Source organism: Heterocephalus glaber, unplaced genomic scaffold (genome assembly GCF_053883595.1).
Source record: "Heterocephalus glaber isolate CG9 unplaced genomic scaffold, H.glaber_assembly_v1.0 deba00000122, whole genome shotgun sequence".
NCBI classification, from domain to species: Eukaryota; Metazoa; Chordata; class Mammalia; order Rodentia; family Bathyergidae; genus Heterocephalus; species Heterocephalus glaber.
In genome coordinates this window covers 71,679,858-71,707,118 of record NW_028258138.1, presented here as the reverse complement: position 1 = coordinate 71,707,118, position 27,261 = coordinate 71,679,858, and the positions used below count along the sequence as shown (strand labels likewise).

Genomic DNA, 27,261 nt, shown 5'->3' with positions numbered 1-27,261 from the left:
TACAGCTGTCAAGATGGGAAATTCGGTGCCATTTCTTCCAGGCATGGACTCTGCCAATGTCTTCCTGCTTTCCAGTCTTTTCAGATCGCTGTTTTCTGTATTGTCCAGAGTTTACAGTTATTCTCTATAAAGGGTAGATCTAAGAGGAGATCTAATAGATCCAATAGGAGCTACTTGGCCATACTAAAACTGGACGTCCCTAAGATCCCTTACTTATGGTTAAATTTTTTTCTTGCCCTCATCATTTTAATAAAACTATAAATGATTATATATTAAGGGCAAATCGAGCAAAAGATCAAATATATATTACTTGTAATTCTTTTAATTGTATATTACTTGTAGTTCTTTTAAATAATTGACTCTATCTGTTGCATTTTCAGTATGGTAAGAGTTTCACAGAAGAAGACATAGAAGTAGAAAAGATAAAACATGAACTCCAGGAGAAGGAAAAACTAATTAGCAGTTTGCAAGCCCAACACGCTGCACAGGTAGGTGAGGGTGTGAGTTACCTCATAATCATTAAATTAATGAATCACTAAAGCCCAGTGACAAATACCTTTTTATTGATGCTTCACAGATATTTATCTATGTGTCAATTAGTTCCTTCCCTCTGTTCCCTCCTGCCCTCCTTTTCTCCTTGCCTGCCTGCCTGCCTGCCTTCCTTCCTTCCTTCCTTCCTTCCTAGTCCAGTAATTTTACTTGAGTGTAGTACATAGGTCTTTGTAATTCTTGGTTAGTATTTGTAAATACCCAGCATGCTGTTTCACATATTTTTATTTCAGACATTTTCTTAATTATATAATTTGTAAGTATTTAATCTGTTCCCTTACTTTGATTTTCTTCTTTGAGGACTTCTGTTATTCATTTGTGTGATCTTTAATATCTCCAATTATCTATCACTTTCCTCAATTCCTTATTATCTCTATATCATTATTTTTTTTTCCTTTTGTATCATTGTGAGATCTATCACTTCATTTCTGATTAATGTTTTTCTTTTATGTCTTATACAATTTAAAATTTTTTTAAAACTCCTTTTAAAATAGGTTGTAGGTTGTAATTGGGCCTGAGATTTAGCTCAGTGGCCCCACACCTGCCTCACAAGTGCAAGGTCCTGAGTTCGATCTCTGGTACCAAAAAAAGAAGTAGGTTGTAATTTCTAGTTATTTGTGCATGCCTCTGATTTTATCACTTGTCCTATATCATTTCTTCATTAGTATTGTTTCTTTTTAACTAACTTCATAAGGATTTCATTTTGGTCCTTTTCTGATCCTTATTTTTGTGTGAAATTAGGTTTTTTAGAAGATTTTCTGAACCTTTAGTGGGAAGCAAATCATAGAAAAATTTTTCTTATGTAACAGAGCTACATATGTTATTTTTGTGTTGTGTCCAAATGTATGAGAGCTGGACTGCTCAGATTTGTGGCTGTCTTCCCTTGCTCTCACTAGTTTATACAAACACTGTCTAATAGGAGTAAATTTATTTGTAATCACTACAAACTGCAGCAAACTCACTTGTCCATCAACTGGTGACTGTTTAACAAACTGTGATGTAACCACATGGGTAATACTACTTAGAAATAAAAAGGAATGAATTATACATCAATAGTCTGCCTTCATTTTAAACTTAAAAATGTGTCTATACTTATATTTAAACTAGAAAAAATTATAATTAAAGTAGCAATTTATATTTCAATTTCATTACCAATTTTGATTTATACTTATACCAACTGTAACTTGTCTGTGTTAAGTATTCAAATAAATACGATGTTACATAGGGGTGCAGAAGAAAATCATTCAAACTGACTCAGCCCATTAACACCAAGTAAGGGTATGCTTGTTCTGCAGCACCTCAGTAATCTCTTACTTGGTGCAACAGGTAAAGTGTAAATGTAGTCATACCAAAATAAAATTGTATTTAATAGAAAAACTTGTTAATTAAATTAAGTAATATTAAAAGTGAAATATTGGGAAAAGAAGAGTCTGCTCAACAATAAAACCAGCACAACTGGGTGTCAGCATGCAGAAAGATGATCTTAGGATGCTCCCATGTACAAGCCATATATAAAAGTTAACTCTAAATAGGTCATAGACTTTAAAATCTTCAAGATTTTTATTTAAACAAATATTTCTCAGTTATAATACCAAATGTACCATCCATAAAAGGAAAAACTGAAAAATTGAGCCTCATTGAAAAATCACAAATTTTCTATTTCAAAGACACCATTAAACGAAAAGTACAGATTGGGAGACAGTGTTTGCAAAGCACATACTGAGTAAAGAACTCATATGCCGAACTTCAGTGAACCCTTCCAACTATAATAAGAAAAATGGCAAAATCAAAGAAAACAACAACAAAAAAATGAAGATATTTCACCAAGGTAGGTATAAAAATGAGTAATATGTTCAGGAAAAGATGGTCAACATCATTAGTCACTAGGAAAATGCAAATTAAAACCACAATGAGATGCTACTTTATACTCATTAGAATAGCTATGATAAATAAGACAATAACAAATGTTGGTGAGTATATGAAAAATGGAAACTTTGTACATTGCTAGGGGAAATATATACCCAGTTTGGAATACAGTCATCAGTTTCCCAAAAGCCTAAATACAAAGCTGCCACACAATCCAACAAGTCCTTTCCTAAAGAAATATCATGTCCACACAAAGGCACTCACGTAATTATCCATGGTAGCTAAAAATTGGAAAGAACTAAAATGTGCATCAACTAGTGAATAGACAGATAAAATGTCTTTTATCAGTACAATGAAATACTATTCAACAATAAAAAGATACATTCCATATCATTGATAAAACTCAAAAATATTCTAGATGAAATAAGTCAAATAAAAAAACTATATACAATACTGCATTCTACCATTTACAAAAATATCCATAAAAGGCAAATTCATGGACAGAAAGATTAGTGGTTACTTGGGGATGTCAGGTTGGATGGAGACAGATTAAAAATGGGGAAGAGGCATCTTATTGGGAGAGGAAGGTGAATGAAAATGTTCTAAATTTAAGGTGATAGTTACACCACTCAACGAAGTTACCAAAAATCTTGAATTGTTAAGTTTTAAAATAGGTAAAATAGGGCCAGAGATTTAGCTCAGTGGTTTCGCCACCTGCTGCACAAGCTGAAGGACCTGAGTTCAATCCCCGGTACCAAAAAGATAAATAAAACAAAATAGGTAAAAGATTCCTCCATACAGTTGTTTGAGAAAACTAAATAAGGACCTGTTAAAATGTTTTGTATCCTTGCCTGTTGCATGATTGCTGTATAGTATCCCATTATGTCCCTCTACAGAGTTTATCCATCTGTTCATTCATTGGGCATTTTGCTTTTTGCAAAGATTTTTGCTATTGTGAATAAAGGTGATAGGAATAGCAAAAAAAAATAAAATATTACTTTCACATTAGTCACATTTCAAGCCCTCTGTAGCTCCATTTGGCTAGGTAATACTGAATTACACAGCATATGCATAGACCTTCCCTTTCTTCTGTCTCTGTTATCCTTGTTCTACTTAATTGTTGTGTTGTGTTTTGATGCTGTGAATGGAACTCATACCCTTGTACATGTTTGACAAGTGTTCTACCACTGAACTACATCCCCTGTGCAGCTTAATTTTTACCTTACTCCTAGCAGTTCCTTCTTAGAGCATATCCATGTCTCAGAAGAGAGCCCTGATGAGTCAGTTTTAAGAGAACATAGGGGCTACATTGCTTTCCCCTTTTAGACTTTCTTATTGTGGACACACTCTTGCATTTACTCAGTAATGAAGAATGAGAAAGCCCTACTGCTATTAAAAAATTGGCCAGCTGTTCATTCCAACAAATACTGGGCGCGTGGGGAGGGGGCTAATTTTCACCTTTTCTGTTCAAAGGGCCATCAAATGTTACTCTATTTCTGCCTTCTTCCTATTACATGGATTCTAATACCATGCAAGTCTTGTGGATTTTAGTGGTTTGTCCTTAATTGCTTATATTTTACAGTTTGTGGGACTACTTTCCTAATTTTATTATAAATATCCATTTTTTGTTTTACTGATTAGTTAGTTGTTCTGTCTCTTTGTGTGAGAATTCTGAGAAATTGCAAAAAATGCAGCTACTTCTGTCTTCCTCTGACAAATAAATTTTGATAATTTCTTTTTAAAAACCACAGTGTTTACAAATCCTTTTGGTGTAAATTGGAAATTAGAAGGAAATATGGTAGGTACTCAGGGCAGATGAGAAAGAGTGATCAAAGAATTAATGATGCTAATCCTTTTGCTTAAATATTTTCTTTTCTCCTGTTTGATAAGAGTTCTGCAGAGATGGAAGAATTTGTAATGATGAAGCAACATCTCCAGGAGAAGGAGGAGCTCATTAGCACTTTACAATCCCAGCTCAGCCAGACACAGGCAGAGCAAGCTGCACAGGTAGGGCAGATGTTGCCTTTACTCACATAATCATGGAATCCAAAGTGTTATTACATGTCAAGGCAATTGAGACAGAACTTCTTAAATCTTAGAAGATGAAGTTGTAATAACTAGTGTTAAAGTAGAAATTGGAAGGGTGTGGTAGCAGAAGAAATTAGAAGCATGGTAGATAAGTATGTCATCAAGAAGCACTAGAAACCCTCAAAAAGGTGTTACTTACCTTGATGAATTTTCTGTAGCATAACTGATGACTGTTTCTTTCTTCCATAGGTCCAAAAACTTGATTTTTGTAGCTCATAGAAATTCAACTTCTTAGGAATGGGCTCACACTGAGGAAGAGAGACTGATAAACCAAAAGAAATACTAATAATTTGGTCTGTTCTTTCCCTAAAATAAAATCTCAGTGGGAAAATAAATTGTAATCAGGTTATTTAGTGACCATGTAATGAGGAGGTGGTATAGGTTATGTGATTCTTTGTTAAATGGCACTAGTATGTAACATTCTTCTTCATATTTATTTCTGCTATGAGGAACAGACTGTTTTGACTGACATCATCAACTCTGTTTTTCTAAATTTTCTAGTTGACCGCTCACCCTCATACTTTTCCTTTGAGAACGCTTTTGAATCATGACACATTTTATCCCTGAAGTACCTTTGTGCACAGAAAATCTTATCCATCAAATGTATTAATGACTTGTAGTTATTGGTACCTTCTGTGGATGTCCTACTGCTGTAATATAGTTAAGATATATGTCCTGAAATCCTTAATTTTGTCCTATTAGCTTTACCAAAGCAAGCAACAACACAAAATATTTGGAGAGGTGATTACTGTGAGTATGACAGTTAAGAAAAGTTACACGGAAAATTTGGGATTTAAACCAGGAAAATAGATAATACTTACACAGGTGAAGGACGGTATTTCAGTTGTATGGAAGGGTGTGTGAGCAAAGTCTCAGAGAAGAAAATGAATTTAATATATTTAAGGGGAAGGAAGTTAGATATGTTTGGCTATGGAAATACTAACAGTGTGTACATATTTAAAAGGTTTCGAGGGCCAGGGATTTAGCCCAGGGGCCCTGTGCCTGCCTTGAAAGCTCAAGGTTCTGAGTTTGATCCCCAGTACCAAAAATAAATAAATAAATAAAACAGGTTTCCAAATTCATAGTGAGATCAGAATTCAGATAATCAAAAGTTATAAGAATTTTTTTAACTTACCAAGAAAGACAGCCAAGATCAATTAAGGTGTCACAACTAAAAATCAGCAGTACTGAAAGAACCAATGCAAATGGGCAAGCTGACTGGTCAGTCAGCATGCTCAACAATAATAGACCTTAAGGAAATGAATAAGCAGGCACCACAACCAAAAAACTAAGCAAAAACACTGATACTGAGTATCCCACAATCTGTCTCTTTATTTCCATTTCATTCTGTTATGAGCCAGTAACAAATGAGCATGACCTGAAAGCCTGCAATTAATGACAGCTAAAAATAACTATCTGACAAGGTGGTGTGGGGTTGGTAGAAGCAAGTCTTTGAAAATAAAGCTAGTCGGGGCCAGGGATTTAGCTCAGTGGTTTCAATGCCTGCTGGACAAGCACAAGGACCCGAGTTTGATCTCCGGTACCAAAAAAAAAAAAAAAAAAAGAAAGAAAATAAAGCTAGAAAGACAGATTGATATTTCCAGGTATAGAGTATCTTGAATGAAAGAATTTTCACTTTAGAGAATGAGAATTTCACTGAAAATTTTTAAGTATGAGCATGATATTGAAAGGAGTATCCAGGGTTTAACAGAAATCTAACTTCACTCTGTATTTTTAATATTCTAATCTTTTTAGAACTTTTTTGGTTTTTTTTTTTTCTTTGGTACCGGGGATTGAAATTTTTAGAACTTTTGAAAGATATTCTTCTTGTGTATTTGAAACATTTTTGTACTCATAAAAATATAATTGCTAATTGAAATTTATATTTCAGCTGACTTTTGAATTTATATAGGCTTTCTGACATTTGAAAGTTGCCTTACTGGTGAGCCTCTCTCTTCCAACATTTTCACCCTTGATATTCAAAATTGGGTAAAAGAAAACCCTACTGCTTGTCAGGTTTCAGTGTCTATCTCTGGAGAGTAGCTGTAAGCTTTGTCGCAAACCATTTGGGGAATGTAACTTGTCTAGTTTCTCTGGTGTGTGTCTTCAGTTGAGTTCCATGCAGCAGGTGGTCCGGGAGAAAGATGCCCGCTTTGAGACACAAGTTCGTCTTCATGAAGATGAGCTTCTTCAGTTAGTAACCCAGGCAGATGTGGAAACAGAGATGCAACAGGTGTGTTGCGTGAACTTAGTAGAATGACTGTCATTTTGATTAACATTTAATCAAGACATCACAGCCATTTTCAACCACTACCCTTCCCCACTACTCTCCACTTAGACTTAACATGCTCCTTACTGGCTTCTTTTTGGTGTCCTTGTCTTTTGGTTCCATGTTATTTACTTCATCTTATCTTTATCTTGCCTTTTACTCCTTTAATCAGGTTGTTGGAACACCAAAGCTGAGTTTAACTGGGGAAAGTATGTGGTAGTCAGGAATTGATTTCTCTTCAGTTTGCTGATAATTACCTTCATGCATTAAAAACTTGATCCAAAGCCTCGAATCAGTGAAGTCAGTTTTAAACTTTCAAAAAATTGGAGAGAAAACGATTGGCTTTGAAGCTATAAAATTTTTATTAAATTTAAGTATTCCCTTTTTTAAAAGTTCATTGAGTAGGTTTTAAAGATTGGCTTCATTGTATTTGAGTTCACCATCTACTAATTCAAAGTTATTTGTTTTTGCTTAGTGTGTAATGCGTTGTGGTACTGAAAGGCACCGTAGTGGCACTTTGTGTTTGATCTGTTTAATTGTTTCTAAGTATAACCTCTTCCAAGTTATAAGCACTCTTTCAGAATGTACCACTAAGTTTTAGAATACACAACTTAGTTAAGTAGAATATTAATTATATACATGTATCATTGATTTATTTATTCAATGAATGTTTTCTTCACGAACCTCCTTTGTGCCTGAATCTAGGAGAAGAAAAATGTTCTTGCTGGCAAAGAACATTCTCTTTGGTAGACGAGATACACATGTTTACTTACATTATTTAGATACAGGACATGAATTTATAATTTTGAAATGTATGTCATTTTTCTAATTATTAGAAAGGCTCCCTAATTCAGGGATTTGATTGTGCTGAGTTTGGTTGTTGTCAGTGCTGGTCATTCTTTGTTGCTGGTAGATGGGACCATAGCTTGCTGGTGTCTCACTGTTTATCATTTCCCACATCCCAAAATTTACACAAGTGTCCATGACATGTTGAAAGGTAAGCAGATGATAGTGCTCATTGGTTAGCACATTGTGTCTAATACATTTTCTTTTCAGAAATTGAGGGTGCTGCAGAGGAAGCTTGAAGAACATGAAGAGGCCTTGTTAGGCCGGGCTCAGGTGGTAGACTTGCTGCAGCAGGAGCTGACTGCTGCTGAACAGAGAAACCAGGTACCGCCTGCCTGTGGAGTGTTCATTTCAACTTCAGTTTGCCAGGAGTGGGTATAAAAGCCTATGTGAGCTTTCAACAATCAATACCATTTATTCGCTCTTTCAACAGATACTCTGTACTTAAGTTATGGTAATACAATGATGAACAAACAAATGCAGTTTCTTCCCTCATGGAGCTTACATTACATGTATTTATTGTTTACTTCCTTTGTCATTTTAAGTCTAGAGTCCAACTTTCTCTAGAATGTCCTATTTTCCTATAGTGAGTTTCATCTCTTTACTCCTCTGTCTTCACTGATTCTTATGCTTTATGTGTGGTCTCTTCGTCACCTGTTTTGGTCACTTCTGTTGGATTAAAATGATCTCACTATGCAATATTTCCTGGGTTCTAAAGGTGATTAAATACTGTATTATCTTAAAATTCAAGTATCCTACTCCCTATTATAATGTATCCTGTCATTCTCGCTCATACCATCCTCATTGTCATTGTCATTGGGATCTGCTCATCTTTCCATTCTGATCTTCCAATGTGTTATTTCTTCCTTGGCTCCTCTCTGTCCTGTATGCGTCCATGGTTGTCCATTTGGACCTTGATAGCAGCCTGTGGATTCCCTGTGTCCTTGTCCTATCAATCTATGTAGCCAGATCCTCATGCAGAATTGGTGCTATAGTCCACTTGCTCTTTTTGTTCATCTGGGTGATGGATGCTTTTGGAAAAAATCAACCACATCCTTTCTCCTTCTTGAGGCAGGCTTTCTCTCTAGCACAGAAACATATTCCCCTTTTATTCTTGTGAAACCTATACTCTGGCCCAAATCCCCTCTTTGGCTATGTTTAGAATGTAAGATTCATTTCCCAGTTGTGCCACTTACTAGATAGTTATCATACAGAGAGTTACATCTGTGTAACTTTTGTAAAATTGTATATTAGTTGTATTATGAATTATCACTACAACAACCATATGTAGTAGATACTATTATTGTTCTCATTTCACAGATGAAAAATTCAGGCATAAAGAATTCATACATACCCCAGGTTGATTTGGTGGGCTTTGGATTGTTCATCAGTAAACAGGAATAATAGTATTTATACCATGGCCCTGTCACAAGATCACCTAAAATAGTATGTGAAAAGTATTTAGGACAGTGTTTAGTACATACAACACAGTAGGATAGCTAGAATTACTGTGATTCTACTAAAATCATTCTGCAGAAACATGAAACACTTCCAAATTGTCAGATCTAATGAACATTTTCTAAATCTTACTTTACTGGACCTTTCTGCTTTGTTGCTGTTGATCATTCATTCCTCAAAGCTTTCGTTCCCTTGACTATTAGAACATGCATTATCTTGGCTTTCTTCCTACATCTCTAGAGTTTTCTTTTCAAACGTCATAGACTTCTTTCCCTGCCTGTTATACAGTGTTTTCCACTGTATCAGCCTCAGCCCCATATTCTTTCTTCCTTTCTGTGGTAGACACAAGACTCTGTCCCCACTGCCACTAATTTCTCCCTGGTGGACTTGTTATATTTCCAGTTCCCTGCTGATTTATGGGTATCCTACAAGCACCACAGATTCAACAAGTGAACACAAAACTAAGCTTCTCAACTTAAAAATGATTACTTTTGGGCTGGGGATTTAGCTCAGTGGTTCTGGTGCCTGCCTCACAAGCCCAAGGTCCCGAGTTCGATCCCTGGTACCAAAAAAAAAAAAAATTAGGTTTACTACACAAAATTTAAAAAAAACGAAAACTACCATGTGATCTAGTAATCCCATGACAGAGAAAATGAAATCAGTACATTGAAGAGACATCTGCACTAATGTTTATTCTGCACTGTTCACAATACCAGAGATAATGGAATCAGCCTAGGTGTCTGTCATTGGGTGAATAGATGAAGAAAATGTGATATATATGCAAAGGAATGCTATTTAACCATAAAAGAATGAAATTCTGTCTTTTATACCTACTTGGTGGATCTAGAAGACATTAAGTAACTCAGGCACAAAATGCAAATGCCAGGCCAGGGATTTAGCTCTGTGTTTCTGCCATCTGCTCCACAAACACAAGGACCCGAGTTCGATCCCCGGTACAAAAAAAAAAAAAAAAAAAAATTGCAAATGCCACATTTTCTAACTTATATGTGGAAACTAAAAAGTTGATCTCAAAAGAGATAGAGAATTGGAATAGTGGTTACCAAAGCCTGGAAAGGGTGAAATGTTACATTGCACCCCATAACTATGTACAATTAATATCTGTCAGTTAAAATAAAATAAATAAAATATATTTTTAAAACCCACAGAAAATTATTATTTTTACCTTAGTTTTTCTCTTAATGAACTATTAACTCAAAAGAATAAAATTTGTTATACTTTCTTAGCTCCTCCATATTCTGTAACCGCTACAGCTGATTATGAATTTCTGCTGATTTTTCCCTCTTAAATAATTCTTGAATCTGCTCTCTCCTCTTAATCAGTAATATCAGTACTATAGTTCTAGCTCAGGAACATCTGTGTTTAGGAAGCACTTCCTAACAAGTTTTCCTCCGCCTCTGTTCTCCCTCCCATTCCCTAATATATCCTCTCTTTGGCAAACAGAGAGATGTCTCCAAAAGCCATATCTGACCAAGGCTCTTCACTACTTAAATAGCAAAATCCCTTAATGATATGGTATATAAAGGTCTGATGATTGGCTTATGATTATTTTCCAGCCTTATGTCCTGCCTTTTCTATTAGAGCTTTACCCACAACTAATTCCAAACTATATAGGTAACTATGCTTTTTTTTTTCCTTGCTTTGTTCATTTCTAATGGTGAAGTAGTCTTTAATGCTGACTTGCTTGGCTGATTCCTCATTATTTAAATTTTGGACTAGGTGGCTCTCTTTTTAAGAAGGCCACTGTTACGACTTTCTTCTCTGGTATTGTAAATAAGTGCCTTGTAAGTATGTCTCTGATAACCTCTATCCTTTTATGTTATAATTACCTGTTTCAGTGTGACTTAACTCAGTTCCTTGAAGGCAGGGACAAGATTCATTCATTCATTCATTTATTCAATATTTATTAAGCACCACTGTATGCCATATACTGTGTTAAGTGCTTGAGATCAATACATTAAGCATAAAACAAAGTCTCTCCCCACAATAAATTTATTTTCTAATGGTAAAGGGAGAAACTAAAAGATAATGATCCAAGTAACTATATGTGAATACAAACTAAAAAATGGTCTAGAGGCAAAATATAAGGTCTTATTTAATAGTAGATTTGGTCTGGGTGCTGTATTTATAGCTTATGAAGTTTTATCTCCTTTTCCTAGATTCTTTCTCAGCAGTTACAGCAGATGGAAGCTGAGCATAATACTTTAAAGAACACTATAGAAATGGAAAGACAGGAGTCCAAGATACTGATAGAAAAGATGGAACTTGAAGTAGCAGAAAGAAAATTATCCTTCCATAACCTTCAAGAAGAGACCCAACATCTTTTGAGACAGTTTGAGCAAGCAGGTCAAGCACAGGCTGAGCTGGAGTCTCGGTACAATGCTTTGGAGCAGAAGCACAAAGCAGAAATGGAAGAGAAGACCTGTCACATTTTGAGTCTTCAGAAAGCTGAACAAGAGCTGCAGTCTGTCTGTGATGCTCTTAAGGATGAAAATTCAAGACTTCTCCAAGATAAGAATGAACAAGCAGTTCAGTCAGCCATGGCCATTCAACAGCTGGAAGGTTGGTATCTCTTGGCTTTTGAAGGCCACTTTTCTAGCACAATGAGAGCCTTGTACTTCCTATTTTGGGGAATCTGTTAGTGATACCATTTGTTCCAGCCAGTTCATCAATAGAGATATAAGAGAGAAATGAACTCTGTTACATTTTTTCTGCTTCTGACTGAAGTTCTAATCTGTCTTAATATTGTAATCATATATAGTACAGTGATACTGATAGTTCAGATATTAAATAGAATGCTGTGTAAAACATGACTGTGATCTAAAGTGTTCGATGACTGAAATGGATAGAATATGAATTAATTTGTGGGAAACTCAGGCCAAATGTGGGTGCATAATAGGGCAACTGAATTCCATGGAGCTATCCTTAAATCTCAGTGCTTTTCTAATAGGTGAAAAATTCTCTTTAAAGAAAACGTCTGTCTTTTGAGAAGATGTAAATGAAACTTTATTTAAAAGTATGTTATTATATAATCCATGTATGACTGTGAAAGATTGAACATTTTAGAAGCTTATAAATTAAGGAAGTGAAAATCACTCAACACCAAAAATCCATCTCATGAGTCCTCATCCTCACATTATGACTTCTACTAGTAGGTTGGCTTATATCTAAGGAAAGGTTTTAGAAAGAACTAAGTTGAAAATGTGTATTGAGGAGTTAAGTATTAACTACAAAGCCTTGAAGGACAGTACATGAAAATAGGGTGTTATATGAGCTTACTGTCTTCTTAAGTGAACCATGTTAATGTTTCAGACCCTGCTGTAAAAATCTTGATAAGGCTTTTAACACTTAAGTGGAGAGTGAAGAAAATGAAATAAAACCCCTAAAGACATTTTCAAGGGGGAAAGGAAAAATAAGTCTTTAAAAAAAACACCTAGGCCTGCCTATCTATCATCTATCTATCCATCCTAATCATACGTATTGATGGTATTCAGTGTGGTATTTCCATACATGTGTGCAGCATGCATTGGTCCTATCTAATCGCCCTTTCTCTACCCCCACCTTAGATCCTTCCCAGTCCTTAATAGTCACTGTTCTACTTTCAAGATGATCTTTTTTTTCTATTCCCCGGTACCAAAAAAAAAAAAAAGATGATCTTTTTAAATTTAGTTTCCACATAGGAGAGAGAACATGTGGCACTTGTCTTTCTATGTCTGGCATATTTCATTTAACATGATCACCTCTAGTTTCATCTGTTTTGCCTCAAATGGCAGGATTTCTTTTTTATAAATGGCTGAATAATACTGCTCTATTGTGTTTATTTTTCCTTTGAAGGAAGCAGTTTACTGGGGTGCCATTTTGTCCTTGAGAGCATTTAAACAGTTTAAAAAATTGTCATTGGCATCATAACTTGAATTAAATTAGCTGAATTAATAAAGAGCTTATGGTATATCTTTTGAAGGTCATAACTCATTAAGTTTTAGGCTTGAAGCAAATATTCCTTCTATTTGTTTTCTTTTTCTTAGCTCAACTCCACCAAAAATCCAGAGAAATTAGCCAATTTCTAAATAATCCGACCTTGCAAAAATACGAAATAGCATCTCAGACTTCTCTCCCAGATGTTTGTAATGAGGGCACACAGGTAATTAAACATGAATTTCTTATGAATATGATCTGTCTGCTTGGGGGCTCGAATGAGGATTTATTGCAGAGAACATTATAAACCTTTCTATTTGGGAATGGAATTAATATGAGAAAGTGAAAAAATGGAAACAAAGTCTTTGAAATAGGGAGGGCTGGAGGAGTAGGGGAATGGGGAAAAAAAAAAAAAAGAACCAAGAGAGATTATGTAAAGGTGCAAATTTCCAATGATGAATGTCCTTATATTGTATACCTAAAATGTATGAATAGAATTAATTTTTTAAAAAACCTTTCTTTTTAATCTGTTAAGATGCTTTTTGTGGGGATGATTCTATTTGAAAGAAGTCATGTGTCTCAAAAAGGAATAGTGAGAAAATCATAGCTAACAAGCGTCATGATCTCAGGAAGCTCTCTGATTCTAAGGCCTTAAAAATGTGTATTAGAGATGAATCATTACTTGCTTTTATAATCAATTTTCCCATTTTACCAGTCAGCTTTGACTTTGATAGAATGAGATTTGATCAAATTTAGTGTATACTAAACCTGTAAGTCTATTACAGAAATGATATGCTTTCATTAAATTTGATTAACAGTAAAAAAATTTAATGGCCAGGTAGTTGCTGACTGGCCAGTATATTTCCTCTCTCTTCTACAAAAATCATTGCATAAAGCTAGATTATAATCACCACAAAGCTGCTTATTATACTTGATCTTAGCCAAAAGTCCAAGAAGTGATAGAAAGCTGCATATTGAGCATAAATGTCAGAATAAGGGGAGCTAGGTTAATGATCTTAATTGAATAGTGCTAACTTAAGATAATTGGGTTCATCCACCTCAATTATAGGATTATGCCCTTATAAACTGACAGTCTTACCAGACTAGAGTTCCATGATTCCTGGGCAGTATGGTGCATTGATAAAAAATTTGTGTTTCTTGTTTAGTTTTTGTTTTTTCTTCAGAATGGGTCACATTTTCCTATTTCTGTATGTGCTGAAGTGATTTTTGTATCAAATACTGGTATTGTGAATATTTTGCCCTTAAGACTGTATTCTATCTAAATTCTAAAAAGTTTTAATTACTTTTTATCAGCCAGTAACTTAGACTCAAATTACAAACTCTGACCTACATTAGAGAGCCACTTAAAACTCGATTATTTTTGCTTTTTAGCCGAGTTGCTTCAAGTTAGCTTTGCAAATACATAGTCCATTGTTCAGTCAGAAATTTGGATTGTTTATACATAGACATAGGATTCCTTCTTACTGGTACTCTTTCTTTCCAGTTTCCCTGATGTACCAGAAACACATTCTGACGTCTTTGTCTGTTCCAACGTCTTTCTTCTCATTCTTTAAACCATAGACACCTATGGCTCTTCTACCCAAGTTTTATTTGATAATGCAAAGTAGGAACTTCCTTCTGGATAAAAGTCATATAACCCTAAACTTCTTCCTATTTGCATAATCATTATATGAAAGTTTGGGGTCAAGTATGCTATAAAAACCCATATGGCTTAAAAATTCCACAATTTGATATATGCTTGTCATTAGGAAAAACAAACATTCTGGGTACATAAATGCAAGAGAATTTTTATTATAAATGGAAAGCAAAACAAAACAAAAAAAAAACCCCACTTAAGGCAGTTCTTCCTTTCCTAAGAAGTTCATACTCCTTTTGCCTCTATTCCTCTGTGAGGATCCTGTCTTCATGTTCATTCTCCTTCAAGAGAGAGACCTTGTTCTTGGTAGCATTAATCTCATCTATATAGTGTTCTGTATGACCTTAAAATCTTCTTTCACATGCAATAGACTTAGAATTTCAATCTTTGTAACCTAGGTTTCAATCTTACATTAAAAAACCAATGAACTGGGCCAGGGATTTAGCTCAGTGGTTCCGCCACCTGCCTCACAAGTTCGATCCCTGGTACCAAAAAAAAAAAACCCTCTCGAAAAACCAGTGAACTATATTTCTCTTTCTTCAAGTGGAAAAAACGTTTTCTTCAAAGATTATGTAGATAAGTAGATAGTATTTTTAAAGTATGTATTTTCACTGGAGAACTTTTAAAAGATAAAAATGCTGGTGGCTGTATGGGCATTAGTATGAGAACTTTTCACTGGAGAATCATTAATTTATTGTCTTTCTACAATTTAGGCAGTCACTGAGGAGAATATTGCCTCTTTGCAGAAGAGAGTGGTAGATCTAGAGAATGAAAAAGGAGCCTTGCTCCTTAGTTCTGCAGAGCTGGAGAAGCTGAAAGCTGTGCATGGTATGTATAAGTGAAAACCATAATTCTCTGTCTTCTTGTCCTGTACATGCCTGTACTCTTATCCCCATATAGGTATAACATGTAGATTTTCTGATTCTGTGAAAATAAAGACCTTAAACAGCAGAGCTGGTAGTTTTCATAGATAAGATTAATAATTACAGCATAGTTCCAATGTTTAGATAACATTTTGCAATATGAACTATAAATATTGTAGGGTTTCTATATAATTTATTTTCATTTGGGAATGCCATGGTATCTTCTAGGAAATTTGATTTGAATGGAACCCTAATATGAAGATGAGTTTTTAAATAGGCAAAATAAGAAAGGAAGGACATTGTCAGTAATAAATTTATTGAGTAAGGTAACAGAAACCAGTACAAATAAAATTTTAACAGTAAAATCCATTTTGGATTTTGCTTATGTAGCACCCTTCTTAGAATCTTACCCCTTTCCTTTAGTCTGGCTACTCATATTTTAGGACTCAATCAGGGAATTATCTTTTTTAAGAATTCAGCACTTATCCTGGGTTAAGGATGCTTTTGTAATTTCCTTGTATATGTTTAATGTTATATTAAAATGATCTGTTGATTGGCTTTTTTAATATATTATAAGCTCTTCAAAGATAAAGTACAAGCTCTCTAAGGGCAGAGGTCTTTTTTTTTTTTTTAAATCTTTTTTACAGAACTATTGTAGTACCTGGCAAGTAATGGCTGCTGAATAAAGTTTTGTTGGATTGAACTGAACCTGTTAGTATTTTATTCTTTCGCACTGTGTGAAAATTAAAATGGATCTTCTTCCACTAACCATCTGTTTCACAAGGACCTCATGGGTTTAGTAGCATATAATTAGTGCTTTAATCATCTAATGTATTCTGGATTGACTATTTTGCTTTGTCTTTAGGAGTGAGAATGATTCCAAGCAAAGTTTGTAAAGTTTTTATTATACTCTAGAGCCAGTATTTCTAACTTACTCATTTTACAGTTGTCCACTTTGTTCTAAACTAGGGACTATGCACCTTTATTAAACTATTCCTATCATTAATAATGAATAAAGAAGATCACATATTTCTGCTCATTGTTTAACTCACTAAAAACACATTCTTTGAGACCTTTTCTGTGATGCTTATTTTGCAGCTTTACAGTCTATCCAGTGCATATGACTTCTATATACTTTAGAATTACTATATATTTCTCTCTCTTCTTGAAGGGATAACTAGCCTTTAGGTTTTCTTTTTTTGTTTTTGTTTTTGTTTGCCTTTAGGTTTTCTGTATTGGTGTTTGTATCTCATCTTATAGGTTATAGTTGCTTTATATTATCTATTTAGTTCACTTTTTGCGCTGCCGTTTCTACCACTTTTACCATTTCTACCACAAGTAATCTTGTAAAAGTATATGAACATATTGTATATATTGTCTTGAATTCATTTGTTTTATGAATAGTCTTTCCTTTATTCATACAGCTATGAACATATTAAAGGGGGAGACAAGATAAAAAATGTGTGTAAATTTATTAGGATAAAAATAAAACAAGGTACAAGATAATACTTATGGATAAGAAGGAAGACAGTGTCAGAGAGGTCAGGATAGGTCCCTCTGGAGACCTGAATAATGAAAGGGGGACAGCCATACAAAGAGACTAGCCAAAGAGCATTTCAAGCAGAAGGAGCAGTGCAAGTAAATGCCCTGAAGTATGAGTAAACTTGATATGTTTGCAAAAGAAGGCCGGTGTGTTTAGAGTAGAGTGAACAAAAGAGGGCAGTATGAGAGGAGGTTGGAAAATTGGTGTCAAAGTACGAAGGCCTCTGTAGGTCCTGTTAAGACATTTTGATGTTGTTTAAAAAATAAACTTTTGAAAATAGTATATTTAGCTTATCAAAGAGTATAAGCTTCTTGGTGATATTAATAACAGTGTTTAATTTTTTTAATCTTCCAAGTGTTTCTACCCTTTATAGATCTATACATTGCTAAGACCTGGATTCCAATCCCCCACTTGGTGAACTAGCTATGTAACCTCTTCATTTCCTCACTGTTTCCTCACTGGTCACTGAGGAGATTGGATAGCTCCCTTTTAGTGCTAAAAAGCAGTGTCTCTGTACGAATGTCTGAAAGAACATTGAGCATGTTATAAGTGCTATATTAATGTAAAATGTTTATTATGAACACATTGGGTTATGGGTAAATTAAGGCCAATTTATTGCCTTAAGTGTTCCAGATTATACCAGAGAAAGAATTGCTTCATCTCACATACCCTGGCATCCTTCTTTGAAGTTTTCTGCTGTTTAGTATTCATTACTCAGGCTCATTATCCTTACCTAGTTCTATTCTATTTGATAGCTCATGTTTTCATAGCCTCTTACTATTTCTTTATGTTAGTAAGATAGCCTTTTATCTCCTCCAAACCATTTTGCCTATTTGTTTCCTCTTGATTATTTCATGCATCTCAAGTAGTCTCATGTGCAATCATGTCTTTGTTTTTTCAAACATTCCACATATACTTTCTAAAGATTTCTTTTTTTGTGTGACTTTCAGAAAAGCTGTCTTCTCAGAATACTCTCCTAGAGGGTCAGAGTAGAACTCAGGAGGCAGAGAATGAAGTACATGAGGTAAGTGATACATTCTTGATATAATCAGAATAGGGACTAGATTTAAGAAGAGGTAGCTTCAAATCTAAACACTTCTGCAGTTTTCTAGCGTTGACAGAGAATTACATTACTCATGAAGTAAGATATTTTAAGAGAGTCATAGTAGTTATTTTGTATTTACTTGTGTCCCTGAATATTTTGAATTCTTTGTCCACCCAAGTATAGTAATCATTGGCTTGCCTGTCTCACAGAAGTTTCTCAGTAGAGATTAGATTAACTCTCTTGGGTTCCCTACTACCTCCAATTGGCACTGTTTTACTTGGTATTATATAAAATGGGTGTCTTTGGAAAATCGTGCTTTTCATAACATGAAAATTATGAGAAATATGATATGATATGTTAATATCATCTTATTGAATTAAGTTTGTTCTTGGCTGTGTTATGTTTAATTAGCTATATTCTTCCAATCAGTATATCAGTGATAGAATAATACATGACCTTGAGGAATAAGGTAGCTTTTTAACAGAGGCATCTACTTATTTATTGTATTCTCCACAGTTCTCCAGGGAGACAGAACCAATAGAATGTGTATATACAGAGTGAGATTTATTTTGAGGAACTGCCTCATGTGGTTGTGGAGGCTCACGTGACCACAATCTGTCAGAGAGATCAGCAGGCTGGCAGACCAGCAAAGAGTTCTCAGTCAAAGGCTAGTAGAATTCACTTTTCAGAGCAGATTTATCTTTTTCCTATTAAGGCCTTCAACTTGTTGGACAAGACCCACCACATCAGAGAGCAATTTGCTTTACTTGAAGTAAATGAGTTAATATCAACTAAAAAATACCATTTCAGAGACATCTACAATGTTTGAGCAAATACCTGGATACCTTGGTCTAGCCAAGTTGTCACATAAGTCATCACATTTATATTCATTACCTTTACATGGAACCACTGATGCCCTATTCCCAAACTTTTCTAAAAGAGTCTAAATTTTGAAAATTGTGGTATTATGGTTATTGACAAATTTTGAGTTCAAAGTGTAAGTGAATCTTGTTCAGCCAAAGGAATGCTTAATGTCTTAAGATGCCCAGCAATCTTGTGTAGTGGAAACAACATAATGTAGCTTAAAAGGGAAGAATAGATAAGAAAGGTGGGAATTTGGTAAGAAAAGTAATAATAAAATCACAGAAAAAACAGAGCGATGGAAAAGAAAAAGGGACAAAAATATAAAAACCACCCACAGGGAAATTGCTAAGGAAAAGATGACTGATGTTATCTCTTGGGATAAAGGAACTGCTGTAAAGGTTTGTGGAATGAGTAAGCTCAGCCAAAAGAGGAAAACTAGTATTAAAGAATACTGAGAGTGGCCAGAAAGGGCCAAGTTCTCTAGCCCTCTGTCCTCTCAGTCCAGCATGGTACTGAGACTAAGCCCAAAAGTGTACTGAACTCCATAGTCATCATAGGGACCAGAAAAGGAGCCTGGCCACGGAAGACAATGAGTAAATCACATGAAAGATAGGTAGAAAAGAAGAAGCAAGAATGCTTAGGGTCAAAGAGGACAAAAAGGAGTTAGACACATTAAATTGAAGTCTTCCAGCAGCGATTGAAGTATTAATCCTTTCACTATATCAGGTCTTTAATATCTGTAGGGATGGATAAATAGGAATTAGGAATTTAATAAAAAGAAATTATAAAGGAACTTTTCACCTGTATTAAATATGGTGTACAGTTTTGTTCTCTAGAAATTTTTCTTATTTGTTGTTTTTTGAAACAGAGTCTTGCTGGTTAGTTAAGGTTGGCCTTGAACTCACTGTGTATTCCAAGCTAGCCTCAAATTCACAACAATCCTCCTGCCCCAGCCTCCTGAGTGCTGATGTTACAGGCATGTGCCACTATGCCCAGCTTTATAAATTTGAATATAGTCTCTAGAAATTTGAAAATGGTATAGGTAGAGAGAAAAGAATTTTAAATGACTAAAATAGTGTTATGAGAAATGAAGAGATAACTTTTCTTAAAATAATGAATAATTCTAAAACAATCAACATTTTTCTTAGTAGCTGAGAATGCTACCAAGATGACAGCTAATATTGATTAGATACTTACTATCTTTCAGCCTCTGCTAGTGAATGGTAGCACTAAGGTGCGAACCCAGTCAGTTGGGCTGCAGAGCGTGCACTCGTGGTACTGCATTACTTGACAGAACCATGTTTGTTAGATTTGTTGCTGTTGTTGTTTATTTTTCCCAAGCTGGAATTTTTTTTTTCTGGGTGAAAAATGGTGTTATTGGTAGAGCTGGAGATTTTATTGTGTACCCTGTCCCCAAGCCCCCACCTAATAAAATGCTAATTAAATTGTATGTGATTCAGTGATTTTATTTCCCAAGAAAACAATTATAGAGGTAATTTGTATGAATTGAGCAGCCTAACAACAATAATCTTTGTAATAATGTTCATATTTTGCCAGACAGGTCCATGATTTCATGCCCAAGCACCAGCAGAATTCCTCTTTACTTGATTGTGGCACTTTATCTGAATCTGCTTGAGAATTATCTCCTTTTCTGTCTGGGGCTCTTTTATCTAATATTTGCAACTTTCTTATTTCAGTGAATATTTTAGAAAGAGGAATCCTGTAACTTTCTTCTGGGTATGGGACGAAATGAAGATGTCATTAATTTTCTGCTTTCCTTTTTATTTTTAAGTAGTTCTTAGGAGAAACAGGGGTTTAATCTAAAAAAAAAAGTTGCCCACATAAAAAATATCTAGAAAATAAATTCCAAGTTTCCTTAGGTCTTATGAGTAGGGCTTGACCTCAGCATAGTTTTGAAAGAGTTCTTCTAGGGGCTTAATTTGGGAGTTACAAACTGATTTTTAAAAGACTTAGCAGTTTTGTAGTGCAAAGGAGTATTAAGGCCCCAAAAATTCAGGTTTTCAAAAGTATGTAACATAAGATACCAATTTTATATAATATGAGTTAAGCTTTTTTAATATTATAAAACATTAGTTTAATGTTTTTTTCTTAATCTTTTTTTAATAGGTTGGTGTGGTTGATACTACCATATTTAGCAAGAGCAGCTCTCCTACTGAGGAAAGTGGACAAGATGTCCCAAAGAATACATTTTCTCAGAAACATAAAGAATTATCCGTTTTATTGGTAGAAATGAAAGAAGCTCAAGAGGAAATTGCTTTTCTTAAATCACAGCTCCAGGGCAAAAAGGCTGAAGGGAATCATGAGGTCCTTGACCAGAAAGAAATGAAACAGACAGAGAATGAGGGAGTTCCATCAGTTAGCATGCAAATATTGCTTGAAGATACAACACAAGATTTTCCCTTAATGCCGAATCAAGAGAGCGGTGTTTTGGAAATTGAAAAAGAGGAACAGGAAAGTACTAAACATTCAAATAGATTATCTGAGGAAATAGCCTTAAAGGCCACTGGAATGGAATCGAAATCAGCAGAGCAGGATGATGTTGATAAATCCTCTTCTGCTGTACCAGTTGGTAGTCAGAGTCACCAGGATGAGTTAGAAAGGCTAAAAAGTCAAATTTTGCAGCTAGAGATAAGTGTTCATAAAGCAGAAGAAATCTATGAGAAAAATTTAGATGAGAAAGTTCGGGAAATTAGCAGCCTAGCCCAGCTCATTGAGGAATATAAGAAGAATGCTGAAGATGCCAGCAGTGCATTCACTGCTTTGTCTGAAGAAAGAGATCAGCTTCTTTCTCAAGTAAAAGAACTCAATGCCTTAAGAGAACTCAGGGCTCAGGTAAAACAACTGGAAACCAACCTTGCTGAGACAGAAAGCCAAAGAAGACTGGACTATGAAAGCCAAACGACTCAGCACAACCTGCTCACTGAACAGATCCACAGCCTCAGTATAGAAGCCAAATCTAAAGATGTAAAAATTGAAGCTCTACAGAAAGAACTGGATGATTTGCAGCTTCAGTTTTTGGAGCAGAATGCCCTGATAAAAAGCCTGCAAGGCCAGCTGCAGAAGAAGGAGAGTGAAGTGCTCGAGTGGGCAGAACGTGTGAGGGGCAAATCAGAGAAAATGGAAGAACTTTCACAAACTCTTTCACAGAAGGAACTTGAAATAGCAAAAATGGATCAGCTCTTACTAGAGAAACGGAGAGATATAGAAACCCTCCAACAAGCTATCAAGGAGAAGGACCAGCAGGTGACGGAAATCAGCTTCAGTATGACAGAGAAAGTGGTTCAGCTTAATGAAGAGAAGTTTTCACTTGGGGTTGAAATTAAGACTCTTAAAGAACAGCTGAATTTATTGTCCAGAGCTGAAGAAGCAAAAAAAGAGCAAGTGGAAGAAGATAATGAAGTTATTTCAGGCCTTAAACATAATTATGATGAGCCGAGCTCTGTAGGGCTAATAAGTAAAGATGAACTTCAGCATGAGTTAGACCGTCTGAAGAAAGAAAGTGAGCAGAGAAAGAGAAAGCTCCAGGCAGCTCTTATTAACAGAAAGGAACTTCTACAAAGAGTTAGTACCTTAGAAGAGGAATTAGCCAAAGTGAGAAATGACTCTAGGAAGGAGATCCCGTTCAGTGAGAGTGAGAGGCGGGAAATGGAGGGTGATAAAGAGAACAAAGAAGACTCAGAAAAATGTGTGGCTTCCAAGTGCCAAGAAATAGAAGCTTCCTTGAAACAGACAATATCTGAAAAGGAAGTGGAACTAGAGAAGGTAAGGAAGGATTTAGAAGAAAGGATGGTAGCAGAAGAACAGTTACAGGCAGTGGTCCAACAGATTAATCAGAACTTGCAAGATAAGACAAACCAGATAGACTTGCTGCAAGCAGAAATCATTGAAAACCAAGCAGTTATCCAAAGGTTAACCACAAGTACAAAGGATGCAGGTGATGGCAACTCAGCAGTGTCAATTAAAGAAGCACCAGTGAGCAACCCACCTAGGGCAGGTAGTGGTGAACACTGGAAACCAGAACTGGAGCAAAAGATACTAGACCTTGAAAAAGAAAAGGAACAACTTCAAAAGAAGCTTCAAGAAGCTCTCAATTCCCGTAAGGTGATTCTTAGAAAGGCTCAGGAGAAAGAAAGACATCTTAGGGGAGAGCTAAAACAACAGAAAGATGACTATAATTGCTTGCAAGAACAGTTTGATGAGCAAAGTAAAGCAAATGAGAACATTGAAGACCAGCTAAGACAACTCCAGATTCAAGTAAGAGAGACCATAGACAGAAAACTCCCAGGCACTGACCACCTGGAACCTGGCTCTCCCACTCAAGGAGTAGGAGAAGCTTTACTCAGAGCCACAGAACAGTGTCCCACTCACTCTGTTTTAAAGTCCAACTTGTCCCCAAGCTGGTCTTCTCAACCTGGAAATGAAAATGCCCCACAAGGCACTGTTTCTATTATTGCTGAGATTAAGGCCCAGCTGAAAGAAATAGAGGCTGAAAAAGAGGAATTGGAATTGAAAGTTAGTTCAACAGCAAGTGACCTTATTAAAAAGTCAGAAGAGGTATTTCAGTTACAAGAGCAGATAAATGAACAGGGCTTAGAAATCCAAAGTCTGAAGGCAGCATCTCAGGAAGCTGAAGCCCATGCAGAAAGCCTGAAGCAGAAACTGGAAAGCAGTCGACTAGAAATTATTGGCCTAGAACACCTAAGAGCATTACAGCCTGAACTAAATGAACTGCAAAAATTCCTAAGCCAAAGGGAAGAAGAAATGACCAACCTTTCTGGACAACTTAGCGAGAAAGAAGAAACCCTGACTAAAGTACAGACAGAGATAATAGAACAAGAGGATTTAATTAAAGCTCTGCATGCACAGCTGGAAATGCAAGCCAAAGAGCATGATGAGAGGATAAAGCAGTTACGGGTGGAACTTTGTGAAATGAAGCAGAAACCAGAAGAAATTGCAGAAGAGAGTAGAGTGAAGCAGCAGATACAGAGGAAACTGCAAGCTGCTCTGATTTCTCGTAAAGAAGCACTCAAAGAAAACAAAAGTCTCCAAGAGGAGCTGTCTTCAGCCAGAGACACCATTGAACACCTCACCAAGTCTCTGGAAAATGTGGAAAACCAAGTTTCTGTTCAAAATAAAGAAAAAGATACCCTCTTAGGAAGATTAGTGCTTCTTCAAGAAGAAAGAGACAGACTCATTGCAGAAATGGACAGGTCTTTACTGGAAAACCAAAGTCTCACTGGCTCTTGTGAAAGTCTGAAACTAGCTCTAGAGGGTCTTACTGAAGATAAAGAAAACTTAGTGAAGGAAATTGAATCTTTGAGATCTTCTAAGATTGCAGAAAGCACCCAGTGGCAAGAGAAACACAAGGAATTGCAAAAAGAGTATGAGATTCTCCTACAGTCCTATGAGAATGTTAGTAATGAAACAGAAAGAATTCAGCATGTGGTGGAAACCATGAGGCAAGAAAAGCAGGAACTGTATGGCAAGTTAAAAACTACAGAGGCAAACAAGAAAGAGACAGAAAAGCAGTTGCAGGAAGCTGAACAGGAAATGGAAGAAATGAAAGAAAAGATGAGAAAGTTTGCTAAATCTAAACAACAGAAAATCCTAGAGCTGGAAGAAGAGAATGACCGGCTTAGAGCAGAGGCACATCCTGAGGGAGGAACAGCCAAAGAATGCATGGAAGAACTTCTTTCTTCCAATTCCAACATGAAGGAGGAACTAGAAAGGGTTAGGACAGAGTACCAAAACCTTTCTAAGGAGTTTGAGGCTTTAATGGCTGAGAAAGACATTCTGAATGAAGAAGTTCGAGATTTGAAGCATCAGGTAGAAGATAATGTCTCTAAGCTGGCCAGTCTAGAGGCCCCAGAGAGACCTGATAACCAGAGGGACGTCATTGAAAAGGCAACACAGTCTGTGCTGGGTGAGGCTCAAGAGCAAGACTCTCCGAGTGTGAGCACAAAGCCTGAAGACGCAGAAGCTATTGTGTCAGAGAACAGTGCTAAGCCTGACGTGAATGAGAATTTCAGCTCACATGATGAAATCAATAACTACCTGCAGCAACTTGATCAGCTTAAAGAAAGGGTTGCTGAATTAGAAGAAGAGAAACAGAAAGACAAAGAATTGAGCCTGATTTTGGAAAATGAGAAAAATGCCTTACTGAGTCAAATATCAACAAAGGATAGTGAACTGAAAGTGCTTCAGGAAGAAGTAAGCAAAATAAACCTGTTAAATCAGCAAATCCAAGAAGAACTCTCCAGAGTTACCAAACTAAAGGAAACAGCAGAAGAGGAGAAAGATGATTTAGAAGAAAGGCTTATGAATCAATTAGCAGAACTTAATGGAAGCATTGGGAATTATTATCAGGATGTTACAGATGCCCAAATGAAAAATGAGCTACTGGAATCTGAAATGCAGAATCTTAAAAAATGTGTGAGTGAACTGGAAGAAGAAAAGGAGCAGTTAATCAAGGAAAAAACTAAGGTGGAATCAGAAATACGCAAGGAATATCTAGAGAAAATACAAGGTGCTCAGAAAGAACCTGGCAATAAGAGCCATGCAAAGGAACTTCAGGAGCTGTTAAAAGAAAAACAACAAGAGGTAAAACAGCTACAGAAAGACTGCATCAGGTATCAGGAAAAGATTAGTGCTCTAGAAAGAACCATTAAGGCTCTAGATTTTGTTCAGACCGAATCCCAAAAGGATTTGGAAATAACCAAAGAAAATCTGGCTCAAGCAATTGTACACCGCAAAAAGGCACAAGCAGAATTAGCTAGCTTCAAAGTCCTGCTAGATGACACTCAGAGTGAAGCAGCAAGAGTGCTGGCAGACAACCTCAAGCTAAAAAAGGAACTTCAGTCAAATAAGGAATCAGTTAAAAGCCAAATGAAACAAAAGGATGAAGATCTTGAGCGAAAACTGGAGCAAGCGGAAGAGAAACACCTGAAAGAGAAGAAGAACATGCAAGAGAAACTGGATGCTTTGCTTGGAGACAAAGTCCATTTGGAAGAGATGATTGAAGAAATTCAGGTCACTCTGATCAAGAAAGACAATGAAGTGAAGCACCTTCAGGATAACTTAGACAGTACTGTGGCTCAGCTTGCAGCCTTCATGAAGAGCATGTCTTCCCTGCAGGATGATCGGGACAGGGTGATAGATGATGCCAAGAAGTGGGAGAGGAAGTTCAGTGATGCCATTCAGACCAAAGAAGAAGAGGTTAGACTCAAAGAGGAGAATTGTAATGTTCTAAAGGATCAGCTTAGACAGACATCCATCCATATGGAGGAATTGAAGATCAACATTTCCAGGTAAATTGAAGACTTTTATTTTTTCCTCCAAAGATAACTGAAGACAAAGAAAGTCTCTGAACTATTTCTGTTCCTTTAGGATTATGGGACTAATTTGGGTTTAAGTTCCCTTAGAAGATATATGCTCTCGTACGTTAGACATTTTTGTCATCTTCCTCCTTCTCTTCTTTCTCCTCCTTCCTCTCTCACTATCTCTTGCAAGTACTACTATTTATATTAACATGTAAACATTCACATCTTATCTCCCCATCTCTCTATTGAGATATGTCTTAGGTTTCTTTCATTTTTGGATTTCTTAACTACCAAACTATTTTTGTCAGGATTTCTACTGCAGTTTTCTCCCAAATGATTGCCTTAGTATCCTAAATGATTTGATCTTTTTAAAAAAACTTTATTCTTTTTATCAGTGCATACTGCATACATATTGATTACACTCATCATAGGAAATTTGTCCTGTACATAACACATCTCAATTCTTTTTTTTCCTATTCCCCTCCCCACACTTCAACCATTCTTCTTGTCCCCATTTAACATGGTTTGCTTCCATTTCATTCCTGTTCTCTTTTTTTTTTTTCTTTTCCCTTCCTTCCCTTCTCCTCTACTTTGTTTCTCTTCCCATCTGAATACATTGTTCCTACTTCCCAATACCTATCCTCCATTATGCTCCTCATGTACCCTTTGGGTTTCTGGCACAAGATAAACAATGTGATATTAAAACTTGAGTGTCAGATTTATTTCACTTAAGATTATGGTCTCGAAGTCCATCAGTTTTCCTACAAATGATTGAAATTTATCCTTCTGGCAGAGTAGCACTCCATTGAATATAAATACCGCATTTTCTTTATCCATTCATCTTTTGATGGGCATACGGGCTGTTTCCACGATTTAGCTATTATAAATTGTGCTGCTATAAACATGGGTATGCATATATCACTGTGATATGATGCTTTTA

General features: G+C 35.9%; 1 protein-coding gene across 12 annotated transcripts in view; it reads left to right on the top strand.

Annotated features, from left to right (window-relative positions):
* Positions 1–27,261, top strand: part of Golgb1 (golgin B1) — an 85,639-nt gene that overhangs the window by 19,867 nt on the left and 38,511 nt on the right. For 3 of the 12 annotated variants that reach the window (XM_004835624.3, XM_004835627.3, XM_021262894.2), the window contains exons 5-13: positions 381–488; positions 4,306–4,422; positions 6,614–6,736; positions 7,829–7,942; positions 11,254–11,656; positions 13,120–13,235; positions 15,380–15,494; positions 18,023–18,096; positions 21,109–26,309. In XM_004835624.3, the coding sequence (XP_004835681.2) occupies positions 381–488; positions 4,306–4,422; positions 6,614–6,736; positions 7,829–7,942; positions 11,254–11,656; positions 13,120–13,235; positions 15,380–15,494; positions 18,023–18,096; positions 21,109–26,309 (6,371 nt within the window). Of the gene's footprint in view, positions 1–380; positions 489–2,244; positions 2,378–4,305; positions 4,423–6,613; positions 6,737–7,828; positions 7,943–11,253; positions 11,657–13,119; positions 13,236–15,379; positions 15,495–18,022; positions 18,097–21,108; positions 26,310–27,261 lie in introns of those variants that run through there. The other 9 variants (XM_004835626.3, XM_087209086.1, XM_004835625.3 and 6 more) reach the window with 6 other exon arrangements.